Source organism: Synchiropus splendidus, chromosome 3, assembly GCF_027744825.2.
Source record: "Synchiropus splendidus isolate RoL2022-P1 chromosome 3, RoL_Sspl_1.0, whole genome shotgun sequence".
Taxonomy (NCBI): Eukaryota; Metazoa; Chordata; class Actinopteri; order Syngnathiformes; family Callionymidae; genus Synchiropus; species Synchiropus splendidus.
In genome coordinates, this window is record NC_071336.1 from 27,170,147 (window position 1) to 27,182,764 (window position 12,618).

General features: G+C 42.1%; 2 protein-coding genes across 4 annotated transcripts; one reads left to right on the top strand and one right to left on the bottom strand.

The window, feature by feature from the left end:
* Positions 1–52: 52 nt before the first annotated feature.
* On the bottom strand, positions 53–9,408 carry LOC128756346 (copine-3-like). 3 transcript variants are annotated; one of them, XM_053860785.1, is made up of 17 exons: positions 8,682–9,407; positions 8,374–8,596; positions 7,547–7,726; positions 7,291–7,470; positions 6,787–6,861; positions 6,652–6,723; positions 6,489–6,566; positions 6,331–6,420; positions 5,526–5,624; positions 5,376–5,459; positions 5,114–5,173; positions 4,044–4,177; positions 3,493–3,547; positions 2,519–2,570; positions 2,316–2,449; positions 1,774–2,007; positions 53–359 (listed from the first exon to the last, which is right to left on the bottom strand). In XM_053860785.1, the coding sequence occupies exons 3-17, from the start codon at positions 7,703–7,705 to the stop codon at positions 240–242; spliced, it is 1,626 nt and encodes a 541-aa protein (XP_053716760.1). In that variant the 5' UTR covers positions 7,706–7,726; positions 8,374–8,596; positions 8,682–9,407; the 3' UTR covers positions 53–239. The 3 variants fall into 3 exon arrangements, with proteins under 3 accessions (XP_053716760.1, XP_053716761.1, XP_053716759.1); XM_053860786.1 differs by lacking the exon at positions 8,374–8,596 and having other exon boundaries at positions 8,682–9,408; XM_053860784.1 differs by having other exon boundaries at positions 8,374–9,407.
* Positions 8,264–12,545, top strand: rmdn1 (regulator of microtubule dynamics 1). The gene is made up of 12 exons (XM_053860787.1): positions 8,264–8,324; positions 8,399–8,486; positions 9,100–9,226; positions 10,440–10,545; positions 10,638–10,722; positions 10,904–11,063; positions 11,157–11,246; positions 11,311–11,366; positions 11,729–11,816; positions 11,911–11,941; positions 12,053–12,186; positions 12,250–12,545. The coding sequence occupies exons 2-12, from the start codon at positions 8,482–8,484 to the stop codon at positions 12,289–12,291; spliced, it is 924 nt and encodes a 307-aa protein (XP_053716762.1). The 5' UTR covers positions 8,264–8,324; positions 8,399–8,481; the 3' UTR covers positions 12,292–12,545.
* Positions 12,546–12,618: the final 73 nt, after the last annotated feature.

Consider the following 12,618-nt stretch of genomic DNA (forward strand, 5'->3'; position numbering starts at 1 on the left):
TATTACACAGGTGGTGTTGCTATCTGTGTTTTAAACGAAAATATTGCACCACTGAGGAGTCGACATCTATTTCAGATCCATTTATTCCATGCCACATTTATCAATACTTTAAGTCACATCAAGGTTATAAGACGAGCTGTTGGAGCCAGGTCACACTCATTCATGCGTTCATAAGACCAAGACACCAGTTGCAGATGAGGCAGACAAGCAGGAAATACTGATTTCTAAAAGTTCTCCGTCTACGACGGCTCTGGGTTGTTGGATATGTTTGGTGGCCTCAGCTTGTAGGAGTTGAAGAAGGAGGTCACTTGGTCAGGAAGCTCGGCGAGGACACTCTGAGTGAGGGTCATGTGATTCCCCTGCAAGGACAAGGATCAGTGTCATAAACAAGGCAAGAGATAACATTTTCAAACTTGTTTGTCTTCAAATAAAACTGTAAAATGTAGCGTGGTAAACATGGCGTAGTACAGATTAGAGATTTTTTTTTCCAAGACTAAATGAGACCACAGCATCTGTGATTTTACATTACTCACACATGCGTAAAAGTCATGAGTTAAAATGTAAGCAAAGAAAGCAGGTGTGGGAAAATGTGATTTCCCAGTGGCCACATTATATATTGTGACTAATGTGAGGGGCCGCCAAGCCATAAGACAGAAAAGGACAGAAGAAAAGGACTCTCTAGAGTAACTTAGATTTTGTTAGTTGTAATAACTATGGCATTCTATACTTATATGTTAATAATATGTTAGATTTTTAATTATTCCATTATTAATTGTAACTATTGGAAGAGTGGATATCTTGGTAACTTTGGGTAAAACAAGTAAATATTATTATTTATGATAATTCACTGTCATAATTAATACATGCATCATATTTACGATTATTTATTACAATAGATTATATTGTCATAAATGTGCTTATTTATAATTTAATTGTCATTTATAATTCATCATGAATAAATATAACACATTATACATTTATTATATTAATTTAAATAATAAATGTTTGGGTTTTTTTCCCCCGAAATTGGACTCAGGTTTGCTGGACTTGACTACAACATCATAAAATTAACCAAGCCAGTCTGCATGCAGTTTTCTTCTCTCCGCCTGTACCTGGATCTTGTATTCTCACAGCTGCTTGTCTCAAAGATAAGATAATATATCTTATCATCATGGGCTTAGTACGTATCCTGACATTTTTATTTCATTTTATTTGTTTTATTGAGGGCTGTTTCTCAGGACCCATGTTTCAAGAGCTTTAGCACTGATACGGAGAATCAGTGACGCAATTGTTCTATGGTAGACAAAGATTCTAACCCTAATTAAAAATTCCAAAATTATAGTAAAGACAATATATTTTTATTTTCATCATTCCACACAAAAATTCACAGAAGCAGCTCTTTTCATGAAGGTATCTTGTGTCTGCTTAGTCACAGTGAGAGAGAGGGATTTCATTTCTGATATTTGGAGGCTGGTGGCGGCTCTCGGTTCTTTTGACAGGTAAGATTGAAAGTACCTACTTCCGGTTTGAAAATTACTCTACAATATGTATAATGATTGTGGAGTTTCTCCCTGTGCTGGTGTGGGTTTCCTGTGGGTTCAGTTTCCCCCCCACACCAGCACAAGACAGGTTAACTCGGGACTCTGGGGGGATGTGTGTGGCTACAACTGCCAAAGACTTCGACTAGCATTCGTCCTGCTGCACTATTTACTGTATTTATGTAGCAGTAACACACCAGAGCAACTTCATGGGCCACGAGTGTGTTTCGCTTACATTAAACATCCTGAAGGGCACAAACTGGACAATGTCTCGCGCGGCGGTGTCGCCCCTCGGTGAACGCAGCAACCGCTCATCGCTGTCCAGGAACTCCATGGCCTCGAAATCGGCCCCTCCCACGCCCACGATGATGATCGACATGGGCAGATGAGAGGCTTCCACAATGGCTGTGCGGGTCTCGTCCATGTCAGTGATGGCTCCGTCTGTGAGGATGAGCAGCACGTAGTATTGCTGCCGAAGAGCAAAATGAGGCAACGCCTTGTAAAAGTAGTGCTAAGATTATGATTAAGGAGATTGTGATTTTGCAAGGACAAGTCAGGTGATCAAGCGGAGGAAACTTTTAAGCCTTTTAAACTCATCCTCCTGCTGCGGTAAAAGTTTTCAGACGACGAGTCTGAACAAGGTTTAGTCGTGGATGGTGGAAATGATGATGGAGCAGCAGCATCTTTGGCCTTCATGAGTCAATCGCGGAGTTCCTCCGTCAATCAAAAAAGGTTTACCGTGTCACATTCACAGCGAGAGGGTAACATGAGACTTACTGAGGCCGTGTTCTGGCGCAAAGCTTGTCTGGCAAAGCACGCCACGTGCCTGATGATTGGTGCAAAGTTGGTGGGGCCCCAGAGCTTCAGTTGAGGTAAACACGCCTGATAAGCAGCAACCACACCCTCGATGCCTGAAGACACAGCGTGAAACCCAAGTGATTAGCAACACTTCACAAGTCACATGACTGGGAGACTCTTACCATCGCAGAATGGATTCGATGGGTTAAAATTGATGGGGAACTCATGGGAAACCTGTAGGTATGACAGATTATGACAAGAGATTTAGAACTGTAATACTCTAAATATCTTGAAAAACATTCAATTTAGATTTTATTTTAATTCTAAGAAAGTTAATGGAAGGTTGGTTGCCTCCTGTCACGGAGTTGGTCAAGGAGGTAACTCTGGGTTTTAAGAGTATAGGAGGACCAGCAGTGCGGGTCTCTGCTAGAATGTAATCCAAATGTGACTCCATATAATAGGACCAAATATATTTTTGAGTCGCTACAATGAGTGTGCCTGTCATCACGACTGCATCACAGATAGAAGCCAAAGACAGAAACAGTAAAACCAAATAACAGTTGGACTGAAATTCAACATAATAACAGTTGTCTTTACACAGGAAAACGATGAATTGTAAAGCAAACAAGTTAAATAAAAACAAACAAGTACACTAATTAAATTACACAGAGGACTGTTGACATGGCATAATTCAAGTACTTCGAGCCTTCACAAATATAATGAGAAAATCTGAGTAATTTAGAACAGCGACATCAGCTGGTTTTCTTTGGAAATACAGGTCATGTCCTACTCAAAAATAAACATGCTTTCAAATGTAAACAGGGGTTTTAAGGTGTTCACTGAATCCCCCTCACAGCGTCCTAAATAAATCACACTGAGAAATGTGAACAAACAGAATTTCAATAGGGTGATGACAGTTTGTATATGTAAATCAGTAGTCGGAGGACGGCCTTTTCTGGAGTAATTCAACTCAATGCACAGGGAAAGAAACTGTGTGGTCCGGGAAAATGTTCCTCATTTTGGATATCATTTAGGAAAAGTATGACACATGTGGAGTGTTTTAAATTAAAATAATTTTGGAGAACATCAGGCTTCTCAACACTCACCACATGCAGCCAAAAACAGTGAAAGTCTTGATTCAGTGCTTCAAGCTTACCTGCCAGGTTGGGGGCACCTGCGCCCCAAATCCAAAGACAGGAAACTTCTTGTTACTACATGGAGAGAATAGATGAAGTCATGAATGTCAGCCATGGTATTTATTTGAGCTGAATACTGGAAATAAAAAAGGATCTCTATTAAATAATCCATTCTTAGATGATATTAACACTCTAAAATAAAAAAATAAGTATTGTTCTATGAGATATTTATGTTTTTTTCCCCTTTCTGTTTTTTCCCCATTGTTCCATGTCCATTTATGAAAAAGAAGAGAAGGAAAAAAGATAAATGTATCCACTCATTATTTTATAGTGCATTATTATCTCTTTTATATTTATTTATATAAAAAGGAAATGAACTACAACACGTTTCTTTGGACCATACCATATCAATATATTTGAAGAAATAGAGCTAAAATAAAAGAAACCCATGATTGTGTTCATGGCTTTCCCTTCTCTAAATGATGTCTATTCAAGGGTGAGTCGATTAAAGAAGTGGGCAGTAACCATCTGAAGACACACAGTATCTTTTCAGGTACGTGCAGACTTCTACCTGTCGTAGTCTTGAATGACGTGACCCACCGCCCAGATGGCTGTCAGATACTCATTATAGCCCTCTGGGTTGATATAGTGGAGGGACTGCGGCAGGCTGGGATCCAAGTTCGAGCCTGTGAAATCTATTGCAATCTACAAGGAGGAAAGAGAAGCACTGCTGTACTCATGCATCACGCTGGAAAACAAGGCTGAGGAATGGGCTGAGAGGATGATTAAATTAAGCTGGGGACGCACTGCACTCTCTCTCTCTATCGACTTTAATCCTGTTCCATGAGCAACACTTTACTTCTTCCAGTTATTCTGTATATAAAAGTAAGAATAGAAGAATAGGTATCAGAGAAGAAAAACTAGTTTCAGAATGTTAACGCCAGTTCTATGAGTACACGAGGAGCCCTCTAAGAGACTTCGCTATTGGTTTATCACTTTGAGGCACCACTAGATCCGCTACAGTGAATTGAACTTAGCGCGATTTAACTCTCACCATCTGGTGTCAAACCTCAGGATGTATTTAGTCACGTCTTCTTTATCTCCAGGCCATTTTCAGGGACATTTGTATATGTTAGCTCAAAGTGTTCCCAGACAAATGGTGAACAGACATCACCGATACATGAACGTGACATGAACAGTGACTGTAAAGTTAGTTGCGTCACTGTCTCCACACCGACCAGACTAAGCCTGTGTGTGTCTGAAAATATGAAGCACTCGCCCTGATTCGTCCACCCCCATGAAGGGGCCACAGAAAGACCCATTGTTTAAGGCAGATGATGTCAAAACTGAAGGTCGCCTGCTGCTCACATAAACATACATGAACATTCCATCCATCTGTGTGAAAGGGAAAGACCTGCAAACGCACGTCAGAAATATGGGACATTTGTATGGTCACCTAACTGGCTCTAGATTTTGGAATTCATCATGAAATCCACACGCTCACTAAGCCCAGCCCATCTCTGACCTGCAGTCTTCTACCCAAGGTTTCAGTGTCTGATCTATTCAATATCTTGGACTCCACCACAGTGACAGACAGAAGGAGCGAAGTCAATCTAACTATAGAAGTGCAGCCAAACTTACAGAGAAGTTGATCTGACATCCTCCCATGATGTAATCCAGAAAGGTGAACTCCCTCTCGATCTGAGGGAGAAATGACTCTGTTACAAATTATATTTCATTGAATAAGACATAAGCATATGTTTATGTATAGACACATAAATTGAAAATTGCAGCAACATGAAATACATGATGATATTACTAATTTCATTTAAAATGAAAAAAATTCCTTAATTTCCTTAATTTCCTGGAAAGACCGGTCACACTCAAATATCCAAATCAATACCTGGCAGCGCTTGATGCAAATGACACCAGAGTTTTTATAACCTTTCTTCTTCACCTTCTTTGAGTTAATGCATTCAAATTCAACCTGAAACGGCAAAACACAAGAAGTTAAGAACAACACAGTGTATTGACAGTCTCACACCAGTCTCACCGGGGAGGTGTGTGTTGCACCTTGCAACTCAGCCAACGTGGTTTGAAAGCTCCCGATGAGTTTGTGGGAGCCGTTGACATGATAATCAAAGCAGTCAACCTGAAGACGAACGTGTGTGTTTCATAAAATGTGACAACAAAAATAAAAATAACACCACACTTGCTGTTAGAAATGTTAGGTACAAAAAAAATGTGCTCAAAAAGTAACATGTTTTTAGTGACACATGACACAAAATAAATATTTACCACAAATCGAAACAAAGATAAATATGCACACCTTTATGCAATGGCATCAAAACCGTGCATGGAGTTGCAAAGTGCCCTCTGGCTGTTAAGTTTGGTGGCAGGGTGAGATGGAGCCAAGATGCCTTCAAACAGTAAGTCATCATTAGTATCAATACAATGTTAAATAAGCAGCAAAACAAGCAAACACCAACATAGAACATGCTGGACATTGGATTGTCTTTAGTGACGTTAAGCAAACTAAAAGGAAACTAAAGGGTTAATGGGAAATTAAATTCATCTTCTGAGCTAAAATATATACGTAGAAATTGTGTTATTATAGCTTGAAACATTTCTCTTTGAATACAGCTGCTGGGAAAAGCAGTTTATAAACAAACAAGCAGCTACATTATTAAGACAACAACTAAAGTAAACAGTCTAAACTGTTTTCTCCAAAACACTCATTTTACTTTTAATAGTTTCAGATGAATCTGACTGAATCTTGAGAACTTCAGCATAAAACATTCCAACAAAAAAAGTGTTAATGGGCTCTGCATTTGCACAAAAAACAAAAGAACCATGACCTTAATAGCCCTTTCCACATCTCCTCCACAAAGAGAACGGAGAGAGACGCGGAACGGTCTCCACGTCGGGTTTAAGTTGTTCTTTATCACCTGCAGACAGAACAGTATTACCACTCACCTCCAACTCATCCAATATAGAAGTCTTTTACTGTGATCACCTCGGTCCTGTGAGCCAGCAGCCATCCTGTCTCCGTTTGCTTGTAGAGTTCAATAAACGGGTCAGTCCACCACAAATACTAGAAACAAATGTTTCATGATTAAGGGAATGTTAAAAACAGAAAATACTGAAAAGTTAAAGCATAAATAAATAAAAATAGATACCATCTTTTCTAGCCTTCGGGCAGACACCTCAAAATTAGCCACTCGGGTGTCAGTTATTTCTTCCGCACATATCTGAAAAATAATATCTTATCGCTTTAATCTTCCCATATCCTGAGTAACACCTGTTTCACTTACTGTGATCGTTCCGTGACCTGCAGGTCTTCCACTTTTTAAGACTAACGGTCGAGTCATCCTTTTGCTGGAGACAATCTGGCCACAAACATCAGGGAAAAATACATAGATAAATCCAAATTATTGTTTGGTACTCACTAACAGGAAAAATGAAATAGAATGCAAAGGGAAACAATGTTATTCAATGAAATACTGAACACTGGTTATGCCAGGGAAGCTAGGGGGCAGAGTTGAGTGAGACAGAGGAGCCGGATCAGAGAGTGCAGGCAGGTATGGTGAAGCACAGGAGGTCAACAGGTACGGACGGGTCACAGTAGGGCTGCCTGAGAATGACTTACTGTGGGCAATACTGGAAGCTGTGGGGTTGTTGTAGGATGTGTGAGGAGTAAAATGGATGGGGGTCTGAGATAATGTCAGCAGAATCAAGAGGTTCTTCACTGAGAACACTGAGCATGGCGGCCGGCTGAGGTGGGGGTGGTGATGCTGAGGTGATGAAACCACACTCACCTGTCCGAGGGTACATTCAAGCTCACCAAGGAAGTCATCATCCCCAAGGTCGTAGGTGTTGTTATCGATGTCGTAGACACAAAACCTGAGTCTCTGCACCATTTCGAAATAGTAGTCCACAACAAACTTCTTGGAGAACTTTGGATTCAAGCAGTTTAAAATCATCTCAGTGCGCCCGAACTGATAGAGAAACAAAACCGTAGATGTAACGTTGACGTTATACGGTACAAACCAAAAGCCAGTTGAGGACACTGACCTCGTACCACTGGGAGCCAGTGGAGTTGATGTACAGCGCACATAGCGGGTCCGACTTAGAAAAGATGTCCATGTCCAGCAGATTCTCACAAGAGATGGTCAGTTCCACCTTGGTAGCCAGATGAGTGGGTCCCAGCGTGGGAGGGCCGCACGAAGCCATGGCAGCTTCTTGGAAAAGAAGCTGTAATGTGAATGTAAGAGAAGTGAGACAACTCAACATGCTGTAGGACTAAGAAGAGCTGGGTTACCTCCCACTTCAGACTCAAACTTGCTGAATATATTCAACGTAGCTTAACACTCCCAAACATTAATAAAGACCGTAAACAGACACATGTTAATGTGTTACACCGTATCCCTCATCTCATCTGGTCACTGAAAAGCTTTTCTAACCGTACAGTTGCCGCTACTTGACCAGCCTTGACCGTGATAGAATCAGGAGTTGACAGTTTATATTCTAATGTTAAACAAAGTCTACTGTTGTAACTAAGGATTTAAAAAAAATAAAAACTTCACCTTCATCACAATCCCCAGTTGGTGTTGCTATTATTATTCTAAACTATAGTCAAATGGACACTTTCACACTCAGAGAGTAAAGAACACAGTTTTGTTTTGTTTTTTTATAACATATGACACATTAAACGAAAGGGTGAGGCCAAAGAGATGTTTGTACGCACATAGCAACATTGGCATCTCAGTTGCAAGACTCTCGTCAAAACAACCGCATCGATAACGCAACGTACAATTCCGTGGAGGAGACGTGACATGAGAATTGTCAACAGGTAAATACTCATGTCAGATGAACGTCTAGACCAACTGTTGAATTATTACCTTTTGGTTTCCCTGCGGATACGAGGCGAAGCTGCGCTTGGTGACTGAACTGCGGGGCTACTGACAGCGGCAGCTGGCCAGCACAACACCGCCAGTGGGCACCGTCTGATGACGTATGTCTTCACCAACGTCAACTCAAATGTCATTTTCTAGTGCTTTACGTCATACCCATAGTCATATTTACGTTACACCGGGAAAATCAAAATGTTATAGGTAAGCGATCCTGTTAAAATGAATGTAAAACTTACAAACGTGATCCACATAACAACATTCACCAGTATTTGGCCTGAAGTGTTCGTATCACAAACCTCCTTCCACTCCCTGTTGACTCCAGGGTGTATTTATCCGGTCCAAGTTTCATTCTAGACGAGCGGAGATTAGTTTAAAATAAACATTTTTATGAACTGACATCGTGCGCCGATTGGGGTAATTTAAGTGCGGAACCAATGGAGGCGGAAAGGTTTCTCGTCGACTGCGCAAGTGTGGGACTTCTTCAGGGTGCGTTCACTGACCTCTCTTTACGAGATGTGTAGTCGTGATAAATAAATTCACTTGTTCCGACAGTGGCTCATATTTTCCAGAAAGCTAATCACGGAGACGCTAAATGAATATTTAGCATCGCAACGTCTTATGGGCGTTGCTCCTGAACGCCTCATCGTTGTAAATATTTGCGCTCCAGTCCCCAATAAAGCCGACCTCCAGCGACTCTGACAACTTTTTTGACAGAATGGCTGGACTCATTCTGACGAGAAGTATCAGCCGCGTTTCGCTGCCTTTTTCTGGACCTGTCCGAATGAAAGGGGCCAGTAGATGCTCCTGGACGACGGTGAGCAGAAGCAGATCTGCTCAGATAGTAAGTTCCATTCATTTCCCGCGACGTGAACCGATGCTGTCACTGAGTGTTTCAGTGTTTTGGACCGATTTAAGGAATATCCTCGTCATCACTGCGATTTTTAAATCGATGAAGTGAAGCTGACAGATCCTGACCCTGTAATGAACTTTCACCGACATTTAGCATGAATGCAGTTTGGTTTTTACAACGACCGTGAATAAATACAAACACCAAAGTAGCAAATTCCTCTTAAATCAACACCGCCATTATGTGTCTAGTCTTTGTTTGATCACTTGTTTTCCTGTGTGCTAGAATTAAATCAGACAATACCAATGTTTACAACAGAATTAAACGAATAATTGGAACTTATCGATTAACTATAGAACTATAGAATTATAGAAGATTGTTGATTACAGCCATTTTGCAAGCCTGAAAGTCTTGTTGTCAAACAGGTTTTTAAGAATGATTTCCAGATTCCATAGATGATGCCGCACACTGAGATCACGTTTCTACATTCACTCATTTTAGGGGGTTAATAGAACTGTGTTGCGCACAGTCACTGTTCAACAAGAGCAAATGGATTACCAAATCCAAAGTTATGTTGTAAATAAAAGCAGTTAAATAACAACAAATGGTTAAAATAAGCTGTTCTTGGACGTAGAAACGGCTGGCGATAATGGTTGGCTGAGAAGCTGAGTGTTATTCCAGTGACTGGCTGGTAAAAGAGCCCCGTTGTGAATATTGTGATTAGTCCTGGATGAATTTAAGATTAATCTTTTTTATAGTCATTGAGAACAAATATGTAAACTCTTAAGTCCTCCCCCAACATCTGGTTAAAGTAAGACGAATCGTCCAGGAAGATGATGTGTATCATTCTGAGATTTAAAAAAAAAAGGCTATAAAGTCGATAGTTTCAGTCTAAAACTTGGATGTTCTTGTCTACATCCAGCATACACAGCATGCTCCTGTGCAAACAAGCTTTTATTGAATTACCTATTTAAATAAGTGTTGCTGTGCTACTTATTCTGCCCAAGGTGTGTGTCAACATGTTGGTTTAATTTAATACAGGTGACCTGGCTAATGTGTTTGGTTTGTTGTCCAAACTAAACACTAAAAGCGTTTTTCAAAAAGCTGTTTACTTCATTTGAGTTTCATTTTTCTGTCGCCACCAAATGTCACTGTTTCTGTTTCCAACGGTGTATTTGCTCAAACATCTGTTGCATGTTTGTTTCAGAGCAGACGAGTGACTCTGCTGCTGGGCTTTCCCTCCGTCTCCTGTTTGGCCTTTGGAGCTTATCACCAAGTTCAGAGTTCACCTGTGCTTCATGCCTTAGAAAAAGGTCAACTAAAACTATGTGAACTGCTCAAGTACGCCATACCCAAGTCCTTAGTTGCTACCCGACTGACTTTTTTGTGTTTTGTGACCGCGCAGATGATATTTTGGAACAAGCAGACTACCTCTTCAGCTGTGCAGAGACGGAAAAACTCTACCAGCTGCTTTTGCAATGTAAAAACAGGTGCGTTTTAAGACGTTTTATTCATTTAAATGTGAAGGAAGCCAGTAGTCGGTATGTGCTTGTTATGCATTGTGACCACCTGAGGGCGACAAAGTCTGTCATTCATCTGTTCGCTATCCATCCTCACATCTCGTCCTCCTCTTGTCTCTGGTATCTCCGCGTCTGGTGTGTGTTTCTACAGCGACAATGTGGAGTTCCTGTGGAGGTTGGCCCGCGCGTGCCGGGACCTCGCCATGCTGCCCGACACGGAGGCCGCGCGGAAGAAAGAGCTTGTATACGAGGGTTTTCAATACGCAAAGAAGGCGCTGGAGATGGATGACAAGTGTTGGGCGGCGCACAAAGTAAGTCAGCTTCACACACGGGACGCTCCAGAGACGGTGCAAGCTCTATGAAAACCTTCCTCACTGAAAGATGACCAAGTCTGCTTCCTCCAGTGGTACGGGGTGTGTCTCAGTGATATAGGAGAATATGAAGGAATCAAGGTGAAGTTAGGAAACGCCTACATCATCAAGGAGCATCTGGAGGTGAGCGCGACCTTCTTTTCTTTCTGGATCACTCAGCTAATGTTGGACCAATCTCTTGTTCCAGCGTGCCGTAGAACTAAACCCCAAGGATGCGACCTCCCTCTACATACTGGGTTACTGGTGAGTCTCCATCGTCCTGCTCGGGTCAGAACCGCCGCCGTGAAATGCAACACATCTGCGGCGGCTGGTGAATGTAAACAAACTCAACGTAGCTGCGACTCTCTCGGAGGTGGATCTGCTTCAGAGTTCCCCCCCCCAAAATTGGTTCTTCTGACTGTGATAACTTAACCCAGGATGAAGACGCTTTACAAGGCGAGGGTGTCGATAGAGCTGTGTGTCTTTGATGCGCCGAGATGTTTGAATGGAAACCACATGGCACAAAGGAGCTAGACTACTTTCAAGCTGCGAACGTTGTTTTTTGAAGCTATTAAAACCACATGATCAAACCTCAACTTCACACGGTTGAAATGGTCGTCCACCAGGTGCTTTGTCTTCGCGGGGCTGCCGTGGTATCAGCGCAAGGTGGCGGCCGTCATTTTCGCCTCGCCCCCGGAATCCACATACGAAGAGGTGACTATCCCTCAATGTCTTGTGAGAACCTGTGCTCACATCTGGATGTAGGAACTCTGAACATGACCCCCCCCTCCTCTCTCTTCCCTTTCAGGCGTTGGACTTCTTCCTGCAAGCTGAAGAAGGTAAGACTAAAGTCTTGAGAGAGGATCAGTGTACTGGCAGCTGGTCTAAGCCTGACAAATCCACGTTAACCATTACGTGCTGAACAAACCTTTCTTTGTTCCTCGTCCAAGTCGATCCCAACTTCTACAGCAAAAACCTCCTCATGCTGGGGAAGACGTACCTGGCCATGAAGGACATGACGAAGGCTCTGCACTGGCTGACCAAAGCTAGAGAATATCCTGCTCACTCTCATGAGGACAAGGAGGTGCCTGAACACGAGCATGCGTGTGGCTCGTGGACAAGGTCTAACATCGCTTCTGCTCTTCAGGTCCATAAAGAGGCAGGGGAACTGTTGAAGAACTTCAAGTGAGAAGCCGTGTCGAACCTCAGATATCGGGCATCAGCACATCCAGAATGTGACGTTGCACTGTCAGAATTTTCCGGACACTGAGTCAGACCTCAGATGGAACTCATGCATCCTAACACAGTTCAAATAAACCTCAAGAAAAGTACGCTGTCTGACCTGTTTTTTTTAGCAGCCCGAGGGGAAGTTCTAACCAAGTCCTGAAGTCCTCCACAGCAGGATCAGCGCCAGACACATCACTGGTCTATTTCTTTGGAAGGGAGAAGAAAACAGCGATATATAAACACTGCTACAGTTACAAGCCTTGAAAACCCTTGTTGTGCACGCATCACA

Bases quoted from the DNA above. Each gene is read 5' to 3' on its own strand.
- LOC128756346 (XM_053860786.1), bottom strand. From the start codon at position 7,705: ATGGCTTCGTGCGGCCCTCCCACGCTGGGACCCACTCATCTGGCTACC. The intron at 6,724-6,786 runs GTAAGTGAAACA...ATTATTTTTCAG, and splicing joins CAGGTCACGGAACGATCACA to ATATGTGCGGAAGAAATAAC. The intron at 2,008-2,315 runs GTAAGTCTCATG...GCTCTTCGGCAG, and splicing joins TGCGCCAGAACACGGCCTCA to CAATACTACGTGCTGCTCAT.
- rmdn1 (XM_053860787.1), top strand. The intron at 10,723-10,903 runs GTGCGTTTTAAG...GTGTTTCTACAG, and splicing joins CTTTTGCAATGTAAAAACAG to CGACAATGTGGAGTTCCTGT. The intron at 12,187-12,249 runs GTGCCTGAACAC...TCTGCTCTTCAG, and splicing joins ACTCTCATGAGGACAAGGAG to GTCCATAAAGAGGCAGGGGA.